The sequence below is a fragment of the Trachurus japonicus genome, chromosome 24 (genome assembly GCF_045865225.1).
Source record: "Trachurus japonicus isolate A0001 chromosome 24, Traja_1.0".
NCBI classification, from domain to species: Eukaryota; Metazoa; Chordata; class Actinopteri; order Carangiformes; family Carangidae; genus Trachurus; species Trachurus japonicus.
Genome location: NC_140930.1, coordinates 25,384,269 through 25,412,071, shown reverse-complemented (window position 1 = coordinate 25,412,071; position 27,803 = coordinate 25,384,269). Strand labels below are relative to the sequence as shown.

At 43.5% G+C, this 27,803-nt stretch overlaps 1 protein-coding gene across 4 annotated transcripts in view; it reads right to left on the bottom strand.

The window, feature by feature from the left end:
* Positions 1-27,803, bottom strand: part of LOC146962056 (MAM domain-containing glycosylphosphatidylinositol anchor protein 2) — a 208,092-nt gene that overhangs the window by 52,816 nt on the left and 127,473 nt on the right. For 2 of the 4 annotated variants that reach the window (XM_085771362.1, XM_085771363.1), the window contains exons 7-9: positions 24,553-24,644; positions 23,332-23,569; positions 9,852-10,145 (exon numbers count right to left, since the gene is read on the bottom strand). In XM_085771362.1, the coding sequence (XP_085627488.1) occupies positions 9,852-10,145; positions 23,332-23,569; positions 24,553-24,644 (624 nt within the window). Of the gene's footprint in view, positions 1-9,851; positions 10,173-23,331; positions 23,570-24,552; positions 24,645-27,803 lie in introns of all 4 variants that reach the window. The other 2 variants (XM_085771360.1, XM_085771361.1) reach the window with 1 other exon arrangement.

The following is a 27,803-nucleotide window of genomic DNA, read 5'->3' as shown; positions in this document are numbered from 1 at the left end:
ACACTGCTTGACTGGTTAACAACACACCTCAGCTGCAGTCAAAATGGGTTTTAGGTTTTCCCACGTGCTCCGGGTGAGTGCACCTTGAGAAGGCAGCGCCACTCCTGTGGGCCAAGCCTGCAGAGTAAATACTACTGTGCAATATGTGAAGGTGTGCGTCTGACTGCTTCTCTTCTATACTGTTGGCTGTTCATTTGGTCTTATTTCTTTTTTATTCATGTCTTCTGTGGTGGCGCATTGATCTTTTACTTAATTAACAGCCACATAATTCAAAATCCTAGTTGAGTAAAAACTACAGCAGAATAATGGCCTCTGCTATATTATTACAGTAAATTCTCCTAACAGCTGGCATACAAACAGCAGAGTCTGAAAATAATAGCTGGAGCCGTGGCCGGTGCTAATGAAGTCCACTCACTAATAGGCGACAAACATCAAGGGGATGAAATTATCCATCGCCTACTACAACAGCTCACGTTTGGTATAATTTCCATTTCCACAGCACTGGCTGCACCACTGCAACAACAGCGTTTTCCAGCCTCACCACTCTGCTGCACTCACCATCTCTGCTTTATAACAGCTTTTTAAACTCTTAATTCATTCCACCTCTTTTCTTCTTTGTTGTACTCAGATCAGTGTTAAGCTACTGTCAACAAGTTGGCAGTAAAAGGCTACCTATAAAAGCACGACTGCAAGACTTCCCATTTGCAAATTCTGGAGGGGGAATTAATGCGGCGGTAATGGACATTACACTGACTTCATGAAGATGAAAGGTAAAAACAACGAAAGATTTGAATTTGCGTTAACTGGAGAACAGAGGGTGGGGGATTAGAAATAAAATCCTAATACAAGTAAAGGTCCTGTTTTCTATGTCTGGACACAATTTGATCATCTTCAGCAAGTCTTACAACTGCAGCAATGTGTCCGTGGCATTTACTGCTGCACTTGGTGAAGCTGGTGGAGCTTGTTACAGATGTTTTATATGCCATAACAGGATAAATTAGTCCAGTGGTTCCCAGCCAAGAGGTTGTGCCCTCAACAACGGGTGATTTAGATAAATCTGGGTTATAATGAGCTGATTATAATGTGATAGTAAAGAAGAAAAAAACTCCATCTTCTACTACACATGCAGGGTTTATTAATTCTTTACTTTTTATTATTATGAACAATTGTTGCTTGTGTAAATGGAGATATCTAAGAAGTTTGAAATCTCTGTTCAACTTTAGGTTATGTAGCTTTTACTGTGATATTACAGAGAGAGACAGAAGAGTACATAGGGCAGAGACAGAATGAGGTGCAAAGGAATTAAGTAGAATTACTAATACTAATAAGTATTAGACATGACTGAAATGTGTGACAGGTGGTCCCACCTGGCTCCTGTTTTGTCTTTGCTTTGCCTCTCAAATCAAAAGAGCTTCTGAAACACTTTTCTTTTTTTTTACTGTGATCATGTTTCTTATGTAAAATCTTAACAGTAATTAATAACTGCAGCTGTCAGATGAATATAATGGACTAAAAGGAACAGCAGTTCCCTCTGAAGTGTAGTGGGATAGACGTGTAAAATTTAAATACACTATTTGAGTAAATCTACTTAGTTACTTTCCACCTGGTGTGACATCAGAGCTCCTTTTAATCCGCTTATTTTTCCTGCCTGTTGACATACGTTGGATTAACATCATTTGGAGATATGCCACAGATTTGCACTATATATTTTATTACATAAATATATTAGGAGGAAGCAAATGCATCCTTATGGGAGAATAACCTTTGTAGCATAACATGCTTCAAGTCTTGATGGAGGAAATATGATTCATTAGGAAGTCAAACAGTTATATACAGAATATAATATGATAACCCTGATTCATCTGATTTATAATGAGTCCCTGTGTTGAATAATGTAGGGAACTGCTGCTCCGCATCAACGCACCCTCCTTCCCCCATGCTGCAGCCGCCGCAATCAAACAATGAACTTAAGCACCATCTTCATTACCATACTGTTATTAAAACTTAGGGATAATTGATGAACTTAAATAAACAATTAATGATAATCAATGTAGACTCTTCAGTTCGAAGAGTGGCCTGGTGATCCCCTAATGGGTTTAGCTCAGTCATTGACCAAGTTATGAATTATTCTGTCTAAGCCGCGTGCAGCCCTGTGTTTACAACCTACATATTCGCTGACCTTTTTCTGCTGTGGATTTGATGCGGCTGATCAATTCAACATTGTTCCATAAAAAAAAAAAAAAAAAAGGTTATTAAAATTTCATCCCCAAATGTGGTGTGTGAGCCCTCTGCTGTAATGCAAAAGATTAATTTGCTGGTGTTGGGCTGGCGTTAGGCTAATGTGAATCGCTCTAATATGATTCACATTAGAGTGGGCCTCGGGGGCCAGCATTGCAGGTCTCCTTGATGCAGAAAGGAAAATTAATTAAAAACAATAATCGTGTAATTCTGCTCATTACTTCAGCTCAGACAGTAGCTCTTTATCCTGGTGTGTCTTTTTGATGTATGTCAGATAGCGGGGCCGCTGGCTCTGGGGGACAATCACAGGGTTGCATCAGGCAGGTGTCATGGACGACGTGAGGAGGAACAGAAGGGAAGCCTGGATAAAAGATTCCTGTGCATCTGTGCTGGAGTAGAGCTTGATAACTCTCACTCTGACAGACAGTGGTATCTAGGACAGGACACCAGCCTATACCTCCGTCTTCTCTCTGTTTCCTCGCTCCCTCTCTCTCTCAAGCCTCTGGACCATGCCAAGTCAGTTTGACTAAGAACATTAGGGTGTCACAGCTTGGGATTTGGCGTTTGCAATTCTATTAGAGCCACGATTCTAAAGGCAAACGTCTTCCATTCCCTCTACCTCTCTCCTCCTGGCGTCGCCTCTGCCAGCCAACAGATGCAGGTTTTTACATATCAAAGCTGTTGACTTGCCAGAGTCGTTCCTTCACGCCTCTAATGCTCTTTCCTTCAGAGGACTGTACCTCGGTCCCTTGATCAAGTTACTAAACGCGGCTTTGCACATGGCTCACCACCAAAGGCGGGTGGCTCACGCTGGGACCTGGAAATGGAGGCGAGAAAAGCATCTCAGAGGGATTGGCTTGTGCTTACACACCATGAGACAGGCCAAGAGAAGGAAAAGGAGGGGGCATACCGACAGGCGTTCAGAGCAAACAACAAAAGCGAGGGCCGGATTGTGTTAATAAAGTAAATGCTCAAGCTGAGAAAGACGAGCGAGGGGTCTATGTATTTGGCGAATGTCGCGGAGTGCGTTGATGTTCGCACACGGCGGACACATTCCTTAAATATTCTCTAATTCCGTCAAAGCAATCGAACAACTCGAGAGCGGATTGTTTGTGCTTTTTAAACCTGGACTTTGAAGCCAGCTATTAAATTAGAAGCAGGACTCTGATGAGAAGATCTGGCACTGAAGCGAGAACATGGCAGAATGATTGATTTATCAATACCAAAGCCTTAATAAGTCTCTTCATTATGTGGTCTGCTTTGAAGATGCAGAACAGATGAAAGTGCTGCATGACATCAAGAACTGTAGCGTAAGAGGGGTGCTTTATTAAAATAACGCTTCATAATCAGAAATAATTGCATTCTGGAAATGCTTTGTGTTGAAAGGAAGGAGGCAGAACTATCAGGAGGGAATGGATGTGAGTCTTGTCTTGTCTGTCATCCTCTGACGCAACTACGTGCATCTTTTGGAGAAAAGGAATGATTTGATAATAACATGTCTGCTTCACTCGATGCTTGGGAGTCTTAAAGGGATAGTTCACCCAAAATTCAAATTTCACTCATTATCTACTCACCCTCATGTCGACTAAGAGCTGTGAGAATTTTCAGAGTCCTCTGTGCCTTCTCTGAGTTACAGGGGGGTCTGCGCCAGAGTCCTGCATCGGGTCGGATCCCCGCGGGTATCCGACGGGTACCCCGCAAAAACGGTGTTCAACGGGTGGATAAGCTGTCTTGTGAACATTCACGGGTCGGGCACGGGCGGAACTCAAATGAACGCGGGTGGGTACGCGGGTGTATGTGTAGGCCTACAGAGGAAAACTCACGCGCAGCTGCACGAACCAGCGTAGCAAATCTTTTTTTTTTTATCACTCACGGCAACAACAGAGTAGCATCTTGATGTAAATAAACGATCTCTACGGCTCTCTCTCTCTTTTCTTTTCTTTTTTCTTTTTTCTAAAGAGTACGGCTATACCCCCGTTATCGCCGGTGATGACGGCGATCTAACGGGCAGCGGGTCGGGCAGCGGGTCTTAATATTGACGGGCGGGTCGGATCCGGGTTGTAGTCAGAAATAATCACGGGTGACGGGTCGGGACACGGGCTTAAAAACCAACGGGTCGGGCGGGCGCGGGTTTCCAAAATTGGACCCGTGCAGGACTCTGGTCTGCGCAGCAGTATTTGTCCATATAATGGTTGTAAATGGTGCTCACTTTTCTTCGTCCAAAAAGACACACCAAAAAACATCCAAATACCTCCATACTGCTCGTCTGTAATGTCCCTCTTGTATTGAAGCCCCGACATGAGAAGTTGTTCCCCCGGTCAGTGCAAATCACGTGAGATTTGCACTGACACAGGAAGAGCAGTGAACTGAGACACTGGGAGCTTCCGCTACAAACAAGCTTAAAATATAGACTTATTTAAGTTTTTTCGGAACAATTTCTCATGTCGAGGCTTCAATACAAGAGGGACATTACATGCAGTATGGAGCAGTATGGAGGTATTTGGATGTTTTTTGGTGTGTCTTTTTGGACGAAGAAAGTTGGTATCTATTCACAACCATTATATGGACAAATACTGCTGCACGGACCCCCCCGTAACTCAGAGAAGGAACGGAGGACTCTGAAAATTCTCACAGCTCTTAGTCGACATGAGGGTGAGTAGATAGAGTGAAATTTGAATTTTGGGTGAACTATCCCTTTAATTCCTCCCCACCCCAGCCTACCCTCGCTCCCTCCAAAGCCACATCTTCTCCATGTGAGTGTCACTAACAGCATCCCCTCCCTGGAAGTGACCCCTGTCTGCTGCAGTGAGCGCCGGGTGCAGCAGAGTGTGATAGTAGGTGACCTTTTCTGGTTGGATGTCAGAGGAGGGGAAATCTGGCCTGAAAGCGCCCGTGGTGTTGACCTCCACACTGAGATGAGGTCATTCACAGGTTGTGGAGCTTCATGTTAATTACATCTCTGCTTCTTCAAAATACATGTTTTTCCAGCTCTTGGACTAGCTGCACAGGGGAATTAAGTATGTGATTCATTTGAAACCCTGGACCTGGGATGTTTTGTATTCATCACACGCTCATCAGCTGTAACATCAAAACAGGTGACTGATTTGAATGTGGTGAGTGATCTGTGTTTCTTTTTTTTTTTTGACTGTACTGATCCATGAAGCCGTGGAAAATAAATGAAAGTACAAATTGAGTTTCGAATCAAATTACTAATGATTCTTAAAACAGGAAAATGCTATCTAGACCAATGAGCCACAACAGTAAAGATCAGTCATCTGTTTTAATGTTACGGCTGGTCGGTGTATATTCAGTAGCTGGGTAACGCTCCATGAATTTAAAGTTTGGTTTAAGGTCTCACTCCTCCGCCTCCTAGAGGGGCAGCTGTTGACTGATACTCATCATCTCTATGGTTACTCTTCATCACATTTAACACATCTGGATGCAGCTCCGCCGTTACTCTCCTTCCTTCAGTGGTCACTTTTTCAAATTCTGTGTTTCTGAAGTATTTGTTCAGTACATGCACTGACAGCACATTTGCAGCTCATCTAGCCTATTTCTGAATTATCTTTTAAAGCTCACGCCTTTATTGCAGATAGCAGGGAGATGATGATGATGACGTTGCGCTTCATGGTTGGCATCTTGACTTCTGCTGTGTGGAGACGCTCCTCGCAGCACAGTAATGATCAACGTGGCAGCAGATAGCGCAGCCATTTTATCTTAGTTCTGTTATCTGCAAGTCATGATTAGCGTTTCGTAGCGGAGGGGGACACTGAACGCGAACGTGCAAAACAAGTTTTGCTGTGTACATGTAAAGCCATGGTAAATAACAATGAACTGTTTCATCACGTATTAATGTCATGAAAACTGACAGTGAATAAAGGCATCTTAGAAGATCTACAGTACAGTATGCCTCACTGGCAGAAATACATGTAGAGCCAGTGTGTAAAGATACTGTAATGAGGCAGACGTTGTTTCAGCTGTGTTTTTATTTCACTTGTGTCTCTCACATGATCCACACTTAGAAATGTAAGCTGAAGAGTAATTCATACTTTTATACTATTTCATGTCCGTCATTTACAAAACTACAGTGATTGTGTGTTGAGGTCTGAGTGCCTCAAAATCAGTGTCGGGCACGTTACTTAATTACTTAAAAGTAATTAGTCATGAGTCTACTTTTTTATATACATATATATTTATTTTTTTATATTATGTGTAATGTGTACTCCTTTGTTGGGGGTCATTCCTATGTTCCCACAGCCTTATGTTCCCACATTTCTAACTTTTGTTGTCACTGAAAATTAGGCCCTATGTTCCCACAGCCCTTTGGTCCCACCATTGGTTGGGTTTAGGCAATGAAGAAAGGAGTTGGTTAAGTTTAGTAAAAAGACCCGGTAGAGGCTAGACAGGCCAGATAGATAGAGTCCAGATAGGTAGAGAGAGTCCAGTGGGAACATAGGGCCTAATTTTGAGAAAAATCTTAGAACTGTGGGAACATAAGGCTGTGGGAACATAGGCATGGACCCTGTTGAACTGTTTTTATGTTAATGGGACTACGAACGGAAATTAGCATTTTGCTATAATCCGGCATATTTACATGTTATGTCCATTAATGTGCACTGTTCAATTCAAATAAAGTAAAGTAATAGTTACTCATTACTTTCCCCCAAAAGTAATTGAGTAATTACATTATAAGAGTAACTAATTGCCAGGAAAAGTAACTATTGCGTTACTATTTTAAAATAAAATGCTCAAATATGTCAAATTACTTGGACTCTTTATCTGGAACTAACCAACTCAGTCAGTACACCGTCACAGAGCCTGCTGAGTGGGAATATGGAGTGAGTTGGTTCCAGATAAACAGCTTTTTCCCAACCAGTTGATGGACTGAATTATGATGTGCAGCCTATATAACGTTCTACACTTAAAGGGCTAGTTCAACATTTTGGCAAAAATCGCCTATTGCCATAATCCCTACAGTCATAGCAGGTTCATTACCTTTAATTATTGGTGCATGTTGTTTTGAGATCCATGGAGCAGAGACGTGAGCTGCTCAGTGAACACAATGGAGGTGAATGGTACAGGTCCCCTGTGCCTCAAAACTCATCAAATACACAATCCAATCCAAATCCCAAATGCTCTTGTGGACAAGTTGTGACGTGCACATTTGCCACGCTTTAAATGGGTGTTTTATTATTTTGTGACGGGACTACTTGAGTCAAGTAACGGCACATTTTATTGTCAGTAACGGTAACGGAGTTATAACGGGGTAAACAGTAACTTTTTTGATTACTCGTTACTGAAAGAATTAGCTCCGTTAGTAACGCTGTTTATTTATAACACCATTATTCACATCACTGCTCAAAACGTGGCTGACCTATAAGTCAGCACTGTGCCTGTGTAATGTGTGTGGACACAGACGGAGCACCGGAGCTGCTGCTGCTGCCCTGATAATGTGCTGCTTGCACTCCGCCTCCTGTGTGGACACGGTGTAAGACATAGGTGCTAGACTGGCATCAGATATCTCCAGCGGCCACGGTGGTGATGGAACGTGACCTGGCTGCATCTGGTAAATGTCAGTCTGTTATCATGATGTCTTCATCCCACATTCCACTCACACCTTAAACCAAAAACACTTTTTGTTTTGGAAAGGCTGGGCTTAAACACTTCACCTTCTTTTTCATTGTTGTTTCTATCAGAAGAGAAAATACAAATTTTCATAAACGCTGCGGTATTGTAGCTGCTGACCGAGGTGCTTTTGGACAGTTAGGACTTATTTGCTTTTATTCTGCACTGATTGTGCTGCCTGGAGATAAACGGTACACAGTATACAGTACGTGCCCCTGCTGCTCTCCAAATGGCAGCGGGATCACGGTGACCTATTGCTGCTTGTGGCATTAAACCGCTCTCTGCTGAGAGAGATCAAAGGGGAAAGCAGCATCATCCATTCTTCAACTGTTTTAGAATAACTGAGGCGATATGTGTTAATACTCCACATGGACTAACAGGCACTAGATGTTTCAATGCAATGTTCAAAAGTAGGGCATGGTGACATGTTCAACATGAGGATTGCTGCGTGAATATACAGAAGCCTTTTAATCATGCTTTACAAAAGGCTATTAGCGCCAATCTTCTTCTTTCATTTCTGTATTCAACAATTTGTTCCTATCCCACCACACCCCTCTTCGCATGAGGCAGCAGATCCACCGAGTGTGGCTAATTAACGAAGGGCATCTTAGAGTCTAAATCCTTTGTTTACTTTCTGGTGTCAGCATTGGTGCATAGCAGAGCCACTAACCTTTGATATGGGTTGTCATCGCTGCATAATCATAATCAATTCAGCCAAAAATTCAACAGTCTTCTTCAAAGCACATCAAAACTTCATTAATTCTCTTAACACAGCACAGTGGGTAGCAGCTAAGCTGAAACGTGAACGCCATAGCAAAGAGTACAATAAAACTCTTGAAAAAAAATGAGGGCAGAATTATGCGCTAATCCTTGTCGACTAGAGCAGAACGGGGACTGCTCTTGTTCCTCTTCAATCAAAATATTGGTAGTGGGAGTGTCAAGTTCGTCTTGAATCAAAACTCCGGTTGAGCTGCGGCCATAATTCAGTTTTACAGCGCACTTTAAAAAGTTGTTGGATATTTTTCTGCTGTCTTGTGGGTTGGCAAGTCCAATGCTGAGGCCACTTAAAACATGGCAGTCAGCACACAGCATGTTAACTACCATACATTTCACAGTAGTTTACGAATGACATGCTGCTGCATAGGTTCTTTCCAGATTACAGTAAATTGAGAGGGAAGAATGCATGGATTAACTAAGTAGGCCATGAGAAAAAAAAAATAAAACAATAGAGCCGTGGCTATGAGACTCAGTTTTTCTATTTCTTGTAATCACTTGCCAGAGAATCGTAAGCACTCTACATGGATCGCTTTCATTTTTCCTTCCCATCCGTCTTCCGCTCTTTTCTCGGCAGAGAAACATCCCAGGCCCGTGAATGAGTGACACAGCTTTGGATCTCCAACGTTCATTCGAAATATTCTATTCAAATCTCCATAAATGAATACAAAATGAATACTAGTGGGAATAAATTAGCCGCTCGCTAATTAGCTGTTAAGCCATCTTTGAATGTCACATCTTAAAGGAGGGAAAGGGGTTTCTCAGTACTGTAGCAGGGGGTCCGAGGCCTGGGGATAGGGAGTATATATATATGGAGTTTTTGGGGCTCCTCTGATACACACACGCACATTTATACACACAAACATGCAGGCAGTCCGTAACAAGTGCGGACCTCAGTATCTAGAGCTTTGTGCCTTTGTTAATATTAGTTCTGCTCAGTTCACGCTCAGCAGATAAAGTCCTCCCCTCGGTGTAAGAGGTGGAGTCAGAGCTGCTTCCTCACCCTGACTCAGGGTACCAGGGGACGTTGCTAATTTTACAGCCTTCAGAAGCAAATTGGATGGGCGTGGAGGGGAAGAAATGGGAGAACGTTCAATGCTGGTCACACTGGACTTGAACACATAAAGATTAATTACACTGCATACAAAGAAAACACACATTATATCACCATAAAATAATATACACACGCATTTATATATATAATGTCTACTCACATTGCACGATCAGCTCCACCAAAGCCTCCCGGGGTTTAACGTTGAAGCCGTTATACTGGCTGGTCTGGCAGCGGTACGAGCCCGTCATCTCCCTGGACACATTAACAATCCGCAGCACACCGTCGTAACTCTCCATCTGCATGCTGCCGTCCGGCATGGGCGCCTCCTTATCCGCTCTGGACCACAGTATGATGGGCTTAGGCTTCCCTGAAACAAGGCACTCCAGCTCCACTGTGTCACCCTCTCGGGCCACCAGGGGGGACTTGCCCCGGGGGACTGTCAGGTTGGGGGGAACTAAGAAAGAGAAAAACAGAGGAGGGACTGATATGGGGCTCTAGAAAGTCAGCAGGCGGGGTAAGAGGAAATGGTCGACTCGGGGGGGAGAGGTGGCGTGGAGGATATGGGGGGAGCGAATGAGCATCCAAGTTGCAATGGCGATGAAGCGGAGTCTCAGCCACACACACACGCGCACACAGCTTTGTATGGAAGGACCATGCAGATATTAGAAGCAGCAATGGCTAAGACAATCTGAGCATGTGGTTTTTAAGTAACACCACCATGGAGGACAGCAATGAGGAAGTTTAATGTCATCAAGCAATGGCAAACAATGAGCAATGCAATGAAGACCTGACAAGCAGATGCACTTTGTAAACATACAGCTCGAAGAAAATGATAAGTAAAAACCACTTTTCAACTAAACAGGCCGAGGTACAGCCACAGGAACTAAAGTCAGGAAATGAAGGAGCTAAATCTGAAGAATCTCCATGTGAAGAACTGATTTGAAAAGAATTTTAAACTAATGTGACAAAATGAGAATGTTTGTAACACCACTTTCACACACAATGAAACAACTCAGTTATTGTACTGTTTATACCAGCTGTGGTCTCTGCTCTTAGACAGCAACAATCTACCAGATAAAGGAAAGGAATAACATTTTGGTAAAAAGGCTTGTTCACTTTCTTGCTTATAAGTTCAGGGAGAAAATCAACACCTACCTCAAACCTGTGGACAACAATGGAAATAGAGACAAACAGCCGCCCTGACTCTGTCTTGAGGTCAAAAATCCACATGTTACTATATCTAGTTTGTAGAAAAAGGTTTTTACAGTGGGCTACGTGCCAGGCTATTGCTTGTGCGGGCACAGTGACTTTCCAGAGCCTCAGCAGGTTGTCTGGGGATCTCACGCTGATAACACGACTTCAGATTCTGTATAACGTGTTAATTGGAAAGCTTTGTAAGTGTCGGCGGGTGGATTATAATACCTGTGGACAGGGCCAGGCTAGCTGTAATCATCCATTTCCAGTCTTTGTGCTAAGCTAACGGTCTCCATACTGAATTGTGAGAACTAAAACTGATTTAAATCTTCATCTACCTACTGTATCAGCAAGAAAGTAGATAAGCCTGTTTCTCAAAATATCGAACCGTTCCTTTAAAGGGATAGATCAACATTTTGGCAAATTGGCCCATTGCCATAATCCCTATAGTTTTAGCAGTAGGTTTGTTATGTTTATTTGTCAGTGCAAGCTATTTTTAGAACGGTGGAGCAGAGCCGTGAGCTGCTCAGAGCTACGCTACGGAGGCTATTGGGATTTCTTGGTTTCCCTCATCAAATACACAATCCAACTTTCACCACGCTTTGAGTAGTAATGGACTACTAACTAGTAATGGAACATGTTTTCAAGGGAAATTCATGCAAATCCGCTGATTGTTTTCGGCAAGCAGTCTCTGCATTTCCCTCGAAAACAACTCATAACGTTCCATTAGAGCATTTTGGAGTTGTTGGATTGTGTGTTTGATGAGTTTAAGAGGGAAACCAAAAAAATCCCATTAGCCTCAGTAGCGTAGCTCTGAGCAGCTCACGGCTCTGCTCCGCCGTTCTAAAAATAGCTTGGACCAACAATTAAAGATAACAAACCTACTCCTACAACTATAGGGATTATGACAATGGGCCAATGTACCAAAATGTTGAACTATCCCTTTAAGTTTTTGTCCTTGTTGTTGACTTGATCACCTCTCCCTCGGCCTATGATTCATGCACTCTACAGTATTTCTCTGATAGGAGAGTAGGGAGCCGACAAAGTCTTTCCATCAATTAATATTACAAGAAATGTGCAACCCTTGTCCTACTGACGCTGGTTGCACTCTGGGGTTCCTCTAGTTAAAAGTTCAAGCAGCTGAATAGTTTATGCTGAACCACTCAGTGACATTCAGCTCTGCAGACTCCACCTTGTTCCTGGGCCATTGGAAAACATCAAAGCACCCAGAGGAGGCACTTGAACAACGGTGAAACAAATGGAGGTTCCTGAAATAGTTCCTGGGTTGCAAGTGGGAATGGGTTTACAACTCACACAAAACAGTAAATGAATCCATCCCATAATCTGTGAAACACATTCTACTGTGTGTGCTCTACAGTACATCCTCTAAGCAACAACAGCGCATTACTCCTTTAAGATCACACAATCATCATTGCCAGCATTCGCCGTTAAAATCATCAGCATAATGTATAGCAGTGTCATCATCATCATCATCGTCACATTTGCATCACGCATCATCATTTCAACATTCACAATCCTCATCACCCGCATCTCTGCCATCACTCTGCAGCCTCTTACTTCCCTGCCCTCTCCTCCTCAGGCAGCTTCTCTGTCTCACCCCCCAGCATCATGTTATTCAGAGCGTTCACAGCAGAGCCCTCCCAAAGGTGATATGGCTTTATTACTGCCCGTGTTATAAAATATGACCCAATAAATATTTTGCCTTTGTTTAACGGACATTTTACAGCCTGGCTGAAAGTTAGCAATGAATAATAAAAGAAGTGTAAAGTGCCAAATTGCTGGACGTAGTTGCAGGCCTCTTTGAGTGTGCCTACTGTGTCTGTGTGTGTGTGCATGTGTGTGTGTGTGTGTGTGTGTGTGTGTGTGTTCTAAGTTAGCGAAGCCGGAAAACTAGCAGGTTGGATCAGGCAGTCTGGTTCCTCATCAAGCATGCTGGCCAAGTAAATTTGTTTAATTAGTAAACCTGGCAAATTGCTCTGGCTCCTAGAGTGCTCTGTGTGTGTGTGAGTGTGTGTGTGTGTGTGTGTGTGTGTGTGTGTGTGTGTGTCAGTGTGTTAATGTATTTTTGTGTGAGTCCAAACCATCAGCAGACTCCAAGACTATTTTGTACCACTGCTCCCAAAAATAGTTTACAGCCAGCGATTCGAGGAGTGAAAATCTTCTCAGCGATGATGAAACCGTGTCATGCTTCCCTGATGATTTTCCAATCACTGTCATTCTGCCCAAACAATGGTGCAGCTGGAATGGAGTCAAGACACAGTGAAGTTTCACAGTGATGAAATCACCCGCAATCTCCAGAAAACGAAAGAGTCCAGCCATATTTCTTTTGACCCCATTTCTGTCTGGGTGAGAAGCAACGATCCCGCTGTCATCTCAATGATCTAACCGCTGCTACATCGTCAGGCCTTAAAGTGAGTCAAAAGGCTACAGATCAGCTCAAACTTGTAGAAGCCAGAAAAAAGCTCAACACCCGTCCCCTCGTTTCTAATGTTTTTGTTATATCGCGTACTTCAACCTAAAATGAAAATAAAAACTCATATGCCGCCCAGCAAATTGAGGTTATTGTTAACGCCGGCAAGACATGTCTAAAGACTGAACAAAGATTGTGAATGAGGCGCAGCGTGAAAGAATTCTCTCTTTCTGAGCTTTTTATGGAATGATCACAGACGCGGAACAATGTTAGTGTTCATTTTTGGTTTGGTTTTTCTGAAAACCTCGTGAATATCACTCATTCTTTCAGTCCAAGTGTAGTTTTCCTTTGAAACAAGCCCTGGTGAAAATATAGCTTCACCACGGGGAATGGGAAATGTGCAATGAATGGGAAATGTGCAACATCCTTAGGTGCAGTGTAAAGTATCTATTTGATATTTATTTTTATTTACTGTATTTATTGTCTTTCTACTCTTTACTGTTTCTACTCTTTTTCTTTACTTTTTACTGTTTACATATTTTTTTATAATTGTTTGCACTTGCTGATTGTAGAGTATCTTTATACTCTTTTACTTTTGTACTCTGAGTGTCCTCTGCACAAGAATTTATGTACCGTACCTTAACAAATGTACAAATGGCAAATAAACTTTTTCTTATCTTATCTTATCTTAGCAGCATCTTATCTTCTTATTTTATCTTCACCACCTGGTTGCTTACTTCAGCTGTTGTGAATATAAAATACTATAATAATAAAAAAACAAAACATGTTATTGGCTGTAGGCCAATAACATGTGCATGTACTTGTGATGGAGGAATCATTCTGTTCACTGCGAATATAAAAATACTGCTCACATCAGCTGTGAACCAGCTGTACTGTATATGGAAAACACTGTTCTGATTAATCATTGTAGTACAACAGATGGAAATTCCTCAGTTGCCTTCCCGGCCATTGTCACCCACACGTTTGGCTGCCCATCAGTTAGTCCAACCTTTATCTAGACCTTCTCAGGTATGTGATGCATAAACATGCATGGGATAATGAAGACTGGCCATTCACAGATACATCTTGGCAAAGCTATTTGGCAGCAAAGGAGCCGCAAAAATGATCCTCCACAGCGACAATGATAGCGGACACTCATTTCATTCTCATACATTTGCCGATTGGTATTCACACAATGTCTCCCCACTGAGCCCAGCCAGGTGTCAAGAACTGACATATTTCTTTTTCCACAGCATATTTTCTCCACTTTTCTGAACAATTCCTTGGGCCCAAACAGCGAAATGGCGAACTGACAGCAGCAGGATAGGAGGAGAGCAGCAAGCATCCATTAGCGAGTAGAGGAGAGGTGTATTCACTGAGTTGCCATCATTACACCTGGCCTCTCCACAGCCCAGATTAGGCAGGCAATTACAGTTGTCGGCCTATTGGGTTTGGCAGCACAAATACTGGCTATCAGCTGCCATTGTCTCTCTCCCCCCGCGCCGTCGTGGAAACGCAAACAGGCGTATATGCACGCGGACGCTCGGCCGTCTCCCTCTTGCTTTACTCTGTATCTGGTTTTTCCTCCTGCTCTCCTCTTTCCAAGCGAACACCCTGCCTCTGTGTGTGAGACTGACCACTGAGATGCTCAGTGTGGCAGAGAGCCTGCTCCTGGTCTTCACTGTGCTCTCATTGTGCCAAAGCCATCCAAATGCCAGTGATGCCTGCAGGGCATGCCCGCTGTGTGCGTATGCTTGTGTAGTGTGCGCTTACGTGGTTTTATGCCTCTGTATGTGTATGTGTGTGTGTGTGTGTGTGTGCGTACAGCTGAGTGTTTCTCTTCTCGCCCACGGGTGACACCATGCTGTGATCCTGCCTCTGTTCCTCAATGGGATGCTTCTAGTTGTTGTTACTGGCTGAAAACACTGTGTATATGTGTGTCTCTCTGTGTGTGTGTGTGTGTGTGTGTGTGTGTGATGTTGTCTGGGCCAAAATTGGGAAAGGACCTCCTTGTTTGGCGTCAGTAGCCGTACACATCTCTAGGACCTTAGCTGGAATGATCCTCCATGTGTAAAGGCTGATTGCTGAAGCCTGTCAGCAGGATCCATCAGCAGACAGCGTGCAGTGTGGAGACCAACGCACAACATAGAAATCTCTGGCACTACGCACTTTTTCTTCCTACAGTGTCGGCGCGCACGGACGTCTTTGAGAAAAAACAACATTCATGTTGCTGCCACTTTTTTTTCCCCGGTTAAGTGCTGTGACATCACTACCCTGTCACCATGGCAACGTAGCACTATCCAGCACTGCAACTCCTGCGGAGTGTGGGATTTTGTATGTGTGAGAGTGTGTTTGGACAGCTTGAGGCCAATGAGTTGGTCACAATGTGACAGGACTCTCTGCTCTTCTGAGTTCTGGACCTCTGGGGACGGAGAGAGGAGTCCTGTAGGTCCACTGTTAGGCATGTTTGTGAATGTGTGTGTGTGTGTTTGTGTTTGTGTGGGAGACAAGCATCTATACGAGTTGCTGAAGTGTAATAAATATCCACAGATGTGTTAAAATTGGCTTAGCGCAACGATAGACTGCAGCGACACACAGCCCACCACGGTGACACACTACTGTGCGGGTGTTTTTGAACCCTATGTGGTTCCCCTGAGATTTTATAAGTCGTCTTACGATCAATCACACAAACCCCCCCATGAATTCATGTGAGCAAGACTGTACAGCAGCAGGCTTTCAATACCAAATACTCTCATGGGCTGCAGATTGATTTGTGGCCACAGCGCTCTCTCTGATGTTAGATTCAGATACACACCTCCACGTTCTCTGCAGCTGAGCAGCAGGCAGGACTGTGGAAGGACCAGAGTTTATGTACATGGCTCGAGGGGCCTCGGCAGTAGTTAATGAGGGAGGGGAAGTTTTTCTTTTTCATGTTTGCCTTCCAGATTTTCCCAGCTGGACAGGGAGGTGATTTCCCAGATGGCCACCTCCATAAAGCATGACTTCAGGTGGTGCCGTTGAGGAAAGATGCTGGTACACTGTGCATAATGTGTCCAGTTATCTAGTCTTATTAACATATTTTATGGACTTAGCACGACGTGAACACTGGAACACAGTTTACCTCCAACTGGAATCACCACTGGGCTTCTGCCTTCTACACTCTGATTTCCCCAAACCTCCATAAATGCACACATTTTGTTTAGTACCGAGTTTGTTTTCCCACCCCGACAGGTTGCACAGTCTATAACCAGCCTCTGAAAAATCACAGGTGTTGTGCTGACATATGCTGCCAGGTGGTTATATGCCCATCATTCTAGAGGTGGCGTGACCGTGGCATCTATTGTTGTCATATGGCAGATTTCTCGGGACAGCGGCCCAGCTGTGGGACAGCTGTTAGACCCCTTCATCCCAGTCCACAGCAGCTTACTGGGACTTGCCTCCGGACCTGAATTTGCTTGTTACCTAAATGCTGGAATTTGCTCAAAGATGTTTTTAGTTCGCAATTCATAACATAATCCTGCATGTCACAGTGGTTGGATGTTTTCTGCTGCTGTTCTGTTCTATCTCGCTGTAGAGATTGAGAAAATACTGGAGACATTATATATAGGCAGAGCAGCACAGCCACCCCAGGTCAATGGTAGAGAGAGAAAACACTGCATAGTTATTTCCAAGGCTACAGACTAGAGCACATTAACTTACAACGTTAAAGGTCCAGTGTGTAATAATTGGCAAGATTTATTGGCAAAATCTGAATATACTACCCATGAATATATATCATTATATTGTTTGGTTTTCGTAGCCTTATAATTCTTCTTTTATCTATACAGATAGCAAGGGTCTTGCTGCCACCATCTTGTGCCGCCATGTTTGTACGGCAGCCCGAAATAAACAAAGAAGAAGGCGGAAGGAAAGAAGAAGGAGGAGGAAACAGCAGACATGTTGTAAAATGGTTTTGATCTTCACCTCATCGCTCAATGCTCCTGAAATACTAGTACCGGTACAATACAAGTCTTTTGTCCTTGGAGGCCACTGTCACTTTGCTGATGGGAGGGGTGAGTGCAAGTGAGCGCTGTAAACTGAACTGACCGTTAGATGTCACGGTTTTCCCCCCATTTTACACACTGGACCTTTAAGTGGTAGAGTTGGGGGAAAAAAACCCTTTTCACAAGCAGCACATCCACTGTGTGGTGTTTCTCCACTGTCAGCCAGCTGGTTCTGGAGAGTATTAGAGTTTATGCTAACATTAGCATCTCTGTCCATATCGTCAGCCTGTGATGATGCTGACAGTTGCCTGACACCCTGGACGCACTGCATGTGGAAGCTGAGCGCGTGCATTGCGCGCGCCTTCTCAGGCGCTTGTGTGGTCGCACTAGGCGCATACTTCTCCTCTTCTCTCCGCGCCCGTCAGACAGCGACTGGAGTCGTCCATACTCGTATTCACTGGGTTTTCCACACACACGTCATTTTAAAGATGTGTGTGTGTCTCGTGTGCAGACGCAATGGTCAAATATGTATAGACGGACAAGCAACAACTTAATTAATCATCTATTTAATTATTTTATTTTGAAAATTGACCGGATTCTCTGGCCTTTTCTGTGCCCGACTTCCTGTCTGGTACGATCTGGTCTATCCAGCTTGACAGACGGCACTCGCGGCTCGCATGAAAAATAGAACTGAAGCGCTGCAGGCGCGCGCACTGCGCTCCACAGCGCGAGATGTGCGACCAGGCAGACTGGTTAACATGTGCGCCTATCTGAAACTGCCTCCGCTCAAGGGCGCTGCGCTTCGGTTCCGCGCCCAGTGCGACCAGGCCGTGAGACATGTAGTTTTAGCCTCAGTCTTATAGCATGGATGTGTGTAGCCATCAAGGGCTGTAGAAGGACTGGGTCCACCTTTAAAAGCTTGTAAAGCGCCTCATTGGGCCATCTTGTAGCAGGAACACTACTATGGCTTTGTCATAACTGCAGAGGCCTGGGTTTGATTCTGACCCCCCTCCTCTCTCTCTCTCTCTCTCTCTCTCTCTCTCTCTCTCTCTCTCTCTCTCTCTCTCTCTCTCTCTCACTGTCTCCATAATAAAGCCATAAAAGCCCAAAAAATATATTTAAAAAGCGCCAAATCCTAAAAAGCTGAAGAAACTAAAAAGATGTAGATAACAGCCTGTTAAATTAGCTATCAAGCTCCAGCTAGTGAAATCTACAAGCAACAGTGGATTGGTCATCGGTAACAAATCAGGAGGCTGCCTTTGTCGATCTCTTTCTGATAATAAGAATCAGAGACTTGCTTCAAGAATGGCAACACTCATTAAATGAAATTACACCTGTAACTTCAGACAAAGCATCAGGAAGAAGAAGAAGAAGAAAAAGAAGCTATTTTTCATTGTGTAGGCCTACTGTATGTGGCCAGTTCTTGAACCAGCTCCTGTGGATCTGGTGCTGTAGAAATCAACCACAAAAAGGGCAATGAAAGAGAATGAAACATCAACCAACATCAACGAAGAACCACATTGTGTGAAAACTCGGCAGGTTCCAACCTGCAGGTAGAAAGCAGCTAACAACTTGTTTCCACTCACAGTGACCAAACAGCAGTTGAACCTTTGCCCCCTGTGGGTGAGTCAGGATGCAGACCAGGTTCCTCTTTGTCGGGGTCAGTGAATTTGCTGCTGAAACAAGCACATCAGTGCGGTCAACAGCCAGCGGGCATGCTGTCCCTATTAGACTCACATGTGGCATGGTCACTTGAATGATGGCAGCTCATGGTGAATCAGAGTCAAGCAGACAACAAAGGAGGAGAGAAACAGATGAGCAGCCTCAGAAGACTCAGAATCGTTGCCGAAAAAAAGGGCCGTACATTGTGTTCATTAAAACCAGCTCATCTTTTAATCAACTGAGCACTTAATTGATTTGCTTAATTCATTAACTGCAGTGATTGTTGAGATTGACAGAAACACTGGGTGCTAATTGAGGGACTCATCACAGAGGGATTTATCTGCCTCTCGAGAAGAGGGAGAGGTGACTTTCAATCCTCCCGATACTTACTTTGTGGTCGTCAGTTAGTCCGGTGTGTGCTGATGCTCAAATGTTTCAACAGAGATGATTTCTACCACAACTGTGTTAATGGCGGCAAAGCAGTTCTCCTGAGCCAAAATGGTGGAATCCACGGTTTACAGCGCGATAAGAAGGAATCGTCTTTGCGACTCAGTGTTGAAAAGTGGCGTTAAATGTCACAAAAACATCCGTAATAACTCTACATGCTATTAAAATTTTATCTCTAAGATGGTCCCAGTGGTGGTTCCAAACTGAAGCCAAAAAACTTTTCAATGCCACAGCCATTCAACGGCAATAATCACATCATCTAACAATAATTTAGCAGGACACACCCACTAAACACACATTTAACACACGGGCTAATGAGAGGATTAATTGGCTAGTTCCTGTTGGAGATTTATGGGATGCTTTATGTTTTACACTAATGCTCTTTGCAGCCTTTTCTGTGCCTTGTGGTTCTTAATCCTGACGGTATCCAAAGGGGAGGTCTGTGTCCTCGTTTCCAGACCATACTCATAAATAAGCATTAGCCTCGCAATCTCTGGAAGCCCCGACGAGAATAGGAGTTGCTTATTTAATGAGCATGTCATGATAGTAAATATTAGTACTGTTTTGCAAAAGGGAGAAATCATGAAAGCTGTTGAAATCTGTGTTCATCAAAAGTTGAAAGAATGGGAGATAATAAATATTCTCTTTTATAAAGACGTGCTGTGGGCTGGGGCTAAGCCCGGGTTTGGAATCTGGAACCGGAGCCAACGCTGGAACAGGCAGCACGCTCCAAAGTGTTCAGACTAGAGACACTTTAGGCTCAATCGCTTTCCAACCACTTTCCCCAGCACGAAACCCTGGCAGACCTGCAGTGTAATCTCCTCTAAACGCTTTTATTAAGACTTCTAATTGCAGCTCGGGCTTTCTCCCTTCAGGAGAACAGGCAGAGGAACAAAAATGAGGCTTATTCACCCCAAAACAGGCTGCAGGCGTATAGGCAAGGCTCGGGCACACAGGAGCTATACTGTTACCGCTCAGAGAAGAGCCGACACTCCTCTGATTCACGGTGTCAAATCTGACTGAAAGAAACATCACGCAGAACAGGAATTCTCCAGGAAAACAGCCCAGTCACATCCAAGAAAAGCAGCAGGAATTGTTACAGGCAGAAGCAAAATTCAATATATTATTTCCTATGACAGGAACAGCTCTATGGCAACGCAACACTTTCATAATATTTCATACCCACACATCTGACTGGAACAATGAAAGCTTAAGAAGCAATCACATCTAAGCCTTAAGGAAACCTTTCATTTCATACATTCACAATAGAGTCAGTCATTTCCTCGCTTATTTCCTCAGTCAGACAGCAGTATGTTTTTTTACACATTAAAGGGTCTGTGTTAATGCATTGGCATCGCCCAGGCACTCCAAAAGAAGAGACTGCACTACTTAAAAGATAATGAGGAAACAATCTTGGCAGGTGCGATTGATCCTACTGTTTTATAGCGCAGGGATTATCAAAGGATTATCTAACAATAATTATGCACCCAAGGTCGAGACACGGCTTTCATGTTCACGTCGTGAGTGGCAGCGAGGTGTGTGTGCGATTGGGGGGGAAAAAAAAGAAAACAAGACGGTGAGAAGAGATGAGGGTGCACGAGTGCGCCCGTTGACATGTGTGCTTAAAAAAAAAAAAAAAAAAAGGCGGGGAGGGAGAGGGAGGGGGGTAAATCCTGCAATCGCAAGTCGCAAAACTTCACACAAGCCCAAAAGTCACTTATCAGCAGCGAGCACATGCCAGTGAATTCAAAGCAAAAAAACAGATATCTACTGCGCCAGCAGCAGCACCAACCCACAGGAGTCCCCCCACCCTTCCCCCCCTTCCCCCTACTCCTCCATCATAGAAAATCTGGGAAATCTGGGGGATGAGTGAGTGAGTGAGTGAGTGAGTGAGTGAGCGGCGAGCAGGAGACTCCCAGTCGCTGCGTCCCCGAGGTGAGGCGTGGAGTCGATGGGGGTCACATCCCTCGGTCGGAGCCGACGGGTGATGAAGTAATGCGTGGTGACACCGCAACATTACCGCACATTGGCTGCATATTGATTGACCTCACACTGGAGATTACCACCGTTTCCCCGTCCCATTATATGTGCTATCGCTTTGTCCGTCTAACCACCGCATTTCACCGTTATTGTGGCGCCTGGAGAAAAAAACGTGTTGTTAGCTGCTGCTAAACGTGCTACTGTATGTAGCAAGAGGAGCTCTCTTTCTTTTGTTGCCTATGAAGCTGTTCCAAGCTGTTTCTTCTAAAAAAAAAAAATCTGACAGGGAGAAGAGCTGATTGATGTTAAAATATAAACCAGCGGATAGAAGAAAAAAAAAGATGTTTGACAGCTGATTTCATCCTTTGATTATTCTTTTTGTGACAGAATACTGATTTTTATTATCTTAGCACCTACGTCTTGTTTTCTTTTGAAACAAACGATGCACAATAGAGGAGCAGAGTATCTAAGGACACGATGACAGGCTGCCGCAACACTGCTCTGTTTCTAGGTGACTACTCAACATGCCATGATCGAAAGCTAGAATGATGCAGCTCGGTGGACACGGCGGGCTGATGTGTGGTGTTATTTACATGCTGTGTGCAAACGTTAGTCGGAACAGTGGTGGAAGCAGCCAATTAGATGGAGGGACGATGGATGTAAAGTCTCTGATTAGTTAAGACCGATGGAGTCAGCTCGAGTTCACAGGAATCCATTGAACACCCAACACAAAACACCGGTGCTGGCGCCAGAATACAGTATGTGTGTGTGTGTGTGTGTGTGTGTGTGTGTGTGTGCGTGTGTGTAGGAGCTGCAAATTACAATAGATGACAGTAGTTCCTGAAATAGAGGGCTGGAATTTACTCTAATGAGGATATACAAACACTCTTAACCTGTGGAGACCATCCAGGAAAAGGGCTTAAAGGCTCAGTTCACCCAAATCTCTGTCTCTGTCAAACACACACACACACACACACACACACACAAAAAAAAGGCAGATAGTTTTGGTTTAATCTCCACAGGTTTTCAGATGCCTGCCTTTTGAGACTTTATCTGCAAAACCCTGGTTATTCTAGATCATTTATAGAGCTCACTGCCAGTTGCCATTAGGGACTATTGTCTGACAAATTGGAAAATATGTAACAATTGTAAATACAATGCAGTTTTTAATGCAGCGGGAATCACAGAGGAATTCCCTTCCTCTCCCACTCCACTGCAGTGCATATATCATCAGTGGCAGATCAGTGAAAACCTCCGCAGATCGACCAAAAACTATCTGCTGTGCTAGAAACACTCCATCTACATAGGAAAATGTCTTTGAGAATTTGGGTAAACTGACCCTTTAAAGGAAAAACAAAAACAACAACAATACTTTTCATTATTGCTACCATTCCTATCTGTTACATTTACTGTTTTAAACATTTGCCAAGTTACCTAGAGTCTCGTACTGAGGAGAACACGGTGGTTATTTTTAGACCTGTCAGTTGTAAACTCTCATTAGATCTTAGATAGTAATTTCCTGCTTTAACTTTGATCCACTGTACTTAACAAAGATTCACGCATGAGAGGTCTTACAATGCACTGGGTGATTATGGCTCATTATGATTATGACGAACAGTTACAGTCTTATTCTTGGTCTTTTCTTCCACAGACATGATAACCTTCTTGCACTTGATTAGAGAGAGCTGATATCAAAAATGATAGGATTGATAGCAAGAACTTCAAGCATGAAGCAGGCTGTTCAAATAAAAAAAAATCCTTGCCACACAGTCTAAGAAACACTGCCACTGTTTGTTATTTTTTTAGTCTTTGCTCTAACAGCAGGGATTCTCAGTATGTGTGTCAGTGTGAAATATGTTGGGGTGGGGTGGGGGGGTGGAGGGAGGGGGGGGGGGGGCGGTGTGTGTAAATGTGTCACTGACACAAAGGGGTGTGAGGCTCACCAGTTGTGGATGAGATGTTGACGTCGATGCTGATCTCCGGGATGCCGCCTCCCTTCAGCGCCGCCACGCAGGTGTACGTGCCGAAGTCTGTGAACTTGAGGTCGATGATGTCCAGGTTGGTGGTCCCCGGGGAGATGTCGGGGTCCGTCTGGGTGATGACCATGCGCTCCGAGCTCCGCAGGGCACGGCCGTTCTTCAGCCAGCTGAACGTCAGCTCCTCTGGTGGGGTCGCCTCCACCTAAAAGGGCTCATTATGTTATTCATATTGCTTTGTATTGAAGACAACAGGTAACACTTTACAATAAGGTACACAAAATTAGAGTAGTTACTGAGGAACTAATGATGAACTAATGAGTAGTTAGTGAGGAACTGAGGTACACAAAATTAAAGTAGTTACTGAGGAACAATTGAGAAATTAATGAGGAACTAATGACAAACTAATTACGGTAGTAGTTACTGAGGAATTAAGGTACACAAAATTTGAGTTGTTACTGAGGAACTAATGAGGAACTAATGAGTAGTTAGTGAGGAACTAAGGTAGACAAAAGTAGTTACTGAGGAATGAATAAGGAACTAATGATAAACTAATGAGTAGTTACTGAGGAACTAATGAAGAACAAATGAGGAATTTATAAGGAACTAATGAGGAACAAATGTGTAGTTACTAAGGAACTAAGGTACACAGTATTAAAGTAGTTACTGAGGAACTAATGAGGAACAAATGTGTAGTTACTGAGGAACTAAGGTACAGTACATGAAATTAAAGTAGTTACTGAGGAACAAATGAGGAATAAATGAGGAACAGACAAACTAATGAGTAGTTTCTGAGGAATTAAGGTACACTAAATTAGAGCTGTTACTGAGAAACTAATGATGAACTAACTATTGGTGGATTAATGGTCAGTTCTTCAGTTACTCCTTATCAAATTACTGAGGAATTAATGAGGAACTAACTATTACTTAATCATTAGTTACCCTTTTTGTGTACCCTAAAATAAAGTGAGATATCAAAATGAGTAACTATTCTTGTTTTGTGTACCTTAGTTCCTCAGTAACTACTCATTTCTTTCTCATGAATTCCTTATTAGTTCCTCATTGGTTTCTCAGTAACTACTCAGTAGTTTCAGTAACTACTCTAATTTGGTGTACCTTATTGTAAAGTGTTATCGAATGAGGACATTGTTGTTTCCACATATACTGTACGTGTTTCTGCAGCTGTACCTGACAAGAGATCTTGACTTCACGTCCAATCTGGATGTTGTCATCGTTGTGGTAGGGGTCGGGGGTGATCCAGAACCGGCCCTTTTTCAAAGCTGTGAAAGGGAAATCCCATGGGATCAGAACAAGGTTTTACTTCCCTGTATCTCTGCGACATGCTGCAATAACAAACCCTGAGATGTTCACAGCAGGTTACGGCTCCCCTTGTTATATTGACGCGATTCCCGAGATGTAATCCCAAAGACAGCAGTATATGGATTTTGTGAAATAGATTTTCGTAAAGATTTTACTTTGCTCAATGTCCACACTTTAGCTGTAAATTGCTGTTATGCATCTCCGGTGGATAGGCTATAAATCCGTCTGTTTGCCCGTACCTGCTCAGCCTCTGCACACTTCACACGCTGTTCAAAGGCAAAGACAGACTGGATCCTGTCACCGCTACCTGAAATAACTGATCTGAGAAGAAATATGATTTTTGCTCATGTAGATGTGTTACTTACAGTGTCACGGTCACGAAAACCTAAAAAGTGGTTTGAACCGAAGGTGTAAGAGTATTCACTGATATGACAACTGAAGCTGCGCTTTTAGAACAACTGAAAGTTTAGCTTTTGATGCAGCACACGGGTCAAACAGAGAACTTAGTAGATAAAAAAGGAATCGTGTGTTTGTTTTAAACACTGAGGCTTTGAAGCAACAGCAATAATGATTGCCACTGACTGAAGATTCCAAGCATTCGAGCAGGTTCACACACACACACACACGCACACACAAACCCACACGCAAACAAGCATACTGTGAAATTGGAGAGATACCGAACAAAATATCCACCATTTCTAATCCAATTTGGTTTGCAAACTCCATTTTCAAAGGATAGCTTCTCTGAATGGAAAAAAAAGAAGATGATTTCATTATAATGCATGCTGTATTGGTTCCAAACCCTGCGCCTACTGTTCAATTCATCTCCTCAGCAAAAAAAAAAAAAAAAAAAGATGACGGCACCATGGAAATCTTTTCATCTAGCAATTCCCAAGTGACATTATCATATTCAGTTTGGTAAAGGGAAAACGAAAACAAAACCTGCGTGTCAGATTTAAACACAGGAAATTGAAAGTGCAAAACATTGTGATGCCTGCCGTGCTGCACGTTGAGGGGTGAAACGAGTGACACATGCCTCCTTGACATGATCTTCCTCCTCACGTTTGAAACCAGAGCCGGCAGGCAGAGAATCCTATTTCTGACGCATGTCAAAAGACAAATATTGCAATCATGTCAGCTCACTCCAAATCCTCACTACTGTGCACTTGCACATGCCTATCAAGCATGTTGTGTAACTGAGGGGGTACCGGCATGGAAACTGTGGCAATTAACATAATACAATGTGCTGCATATCTGTGACCTTTATGGATGTGAAGATAATACAAGGCATCACCATCAAGCCACGTTTATTTCCCATTTGGGTGCAGCACTTTATCACAGTGCACATCTTTCGACGTACGCCAAGATTCAATTTCCTTACAGCCGACATACACAGTGTAAGGTTAATGAAACAATACTAAGTCTGCGGTGGAAGCCATTAAGACAGCACGCTGTTCCTTCAGTCATACATGACAGGAAGCTGGAGACAGAGCTGTACTTATATTTTGACAGATGAAAAGGTTTTTGTGTCGCAGCGACATCTGCAGCGGAGTTGGGGGCCGCTTCTTAAGGAAGAATTATCTCATCCACTCCACGCACGCATGCCTTTCCGCACATCCGCGTGAGTCATTGTGCTGTCACAGGTGGCAGCGGATAAACATTTGGATTAAGTGCGTTCCTCTTTCCCCCCACCATTCCTCTGGCTCAAGCATATTCTTCTCTTCAACTTAAAGTGTATCACAACCCAGTCTCAGACCCAGCCCGGCTTCACAGCAAAGCCCAGATTTAATGTTGCTCATGAAGTCCTCTTGTCAAACGGGTGACAGCTGTTATTTCTTTCTGTGGTAGATGTTGTGACCAGCCACTCAAATAATTGTCAGTGCCTTGGAATAAAAATGTTAGGCTGAAGAAAGAGTTCTCCACAGTGCTTCTCTAGAAAATTGGACCTTTTGGCCAAATTAAATTCTGGGGCTGTGTAGATACACTTAACTGACCACAGGATGTGATGAATCAAACTCTGATGTGGCCTGTCGCCCCTGCTTAATCACTATTGAGCGTAAATGGCCATGTAGACTTTTTTTGATGCGATGTTTGGGTTAGTGAGGAACTGTGCACCAATCATGGGTTAGTGATGTAATTATGTAATTACTAAATGTTTATTGTGCAGCAATTGAAGGCTCCATTAAAAAAATAAATAACTGGGCTGGCTTTTTTTTGCTTATCTCTTTCTTGCTTTGTAGTAGCAACTTTGTGAAAGTACTTTTCTCCACCCGTCTGTTTCTGTGCTACAGTGGTGAAACAAGTTTTCCTCAGGCAGCATCAAAGGCGTCAGGTTGGTTAGTGGCTAAGAAATGAGCTGATGAATGTTACGTCTCTGTAGCTGCTCACATTTATGAAGAAGAAGAAGAAAAAGAAAGAGGAAGAGGCAGAATTAATTAATCAGGATATAATTGGAACAAAAAGAACTTTATGGGTTTCCATATTATAAGTAATCTGAAATAGTTGAGCAGCTTCAATTGCGCTGGCTTGTATATTTCTGATGTTCACTGATGTGGATGCAGAATTAAGGCATTAATGGTAATATCACAGTAAAAGACTAGGACCAAATGAGGAGGTAAAAACACTCACATCTAACAGTCTATTCTGTGAAGGCATAACAAGAATAGTATGTGTGCAGTACCTCTGTAGGTTCACAGTGAACATAGGAAGACAAACAGGTCTACTGACATGAGGGGAGGACAGATTATAGTCGCACTGACCTGTGTGCACATGTTTCACCCTTTAATACTGTGTGGGAATCTCTGCTCACTGGCCACTCACATGTTGTTTACTATTAGACAATAGTCCAGAGCCCGGATTGCAACCGAGGTCGTGATCTCAGTTCAAGTCCCTGTGCAGGTGGTGAGAAGAGATAAACCAGCCGAAGCCTCTGGTGGAGGAGGTCACAGCTATAAAGGACAGCCCGTGTCTCTGTATGTCATGGTGGCTCCAGCTATAGAGGTAAGTGGGACCCACCATGTGAGTTAGGTGTGATGTGAGCTCATGTTTTATCTCATGGGTCTGGATTCAGGTTTTCAATAGTTTTAAAGGGGGACCATGTAAGATTTTTACATTAAAGC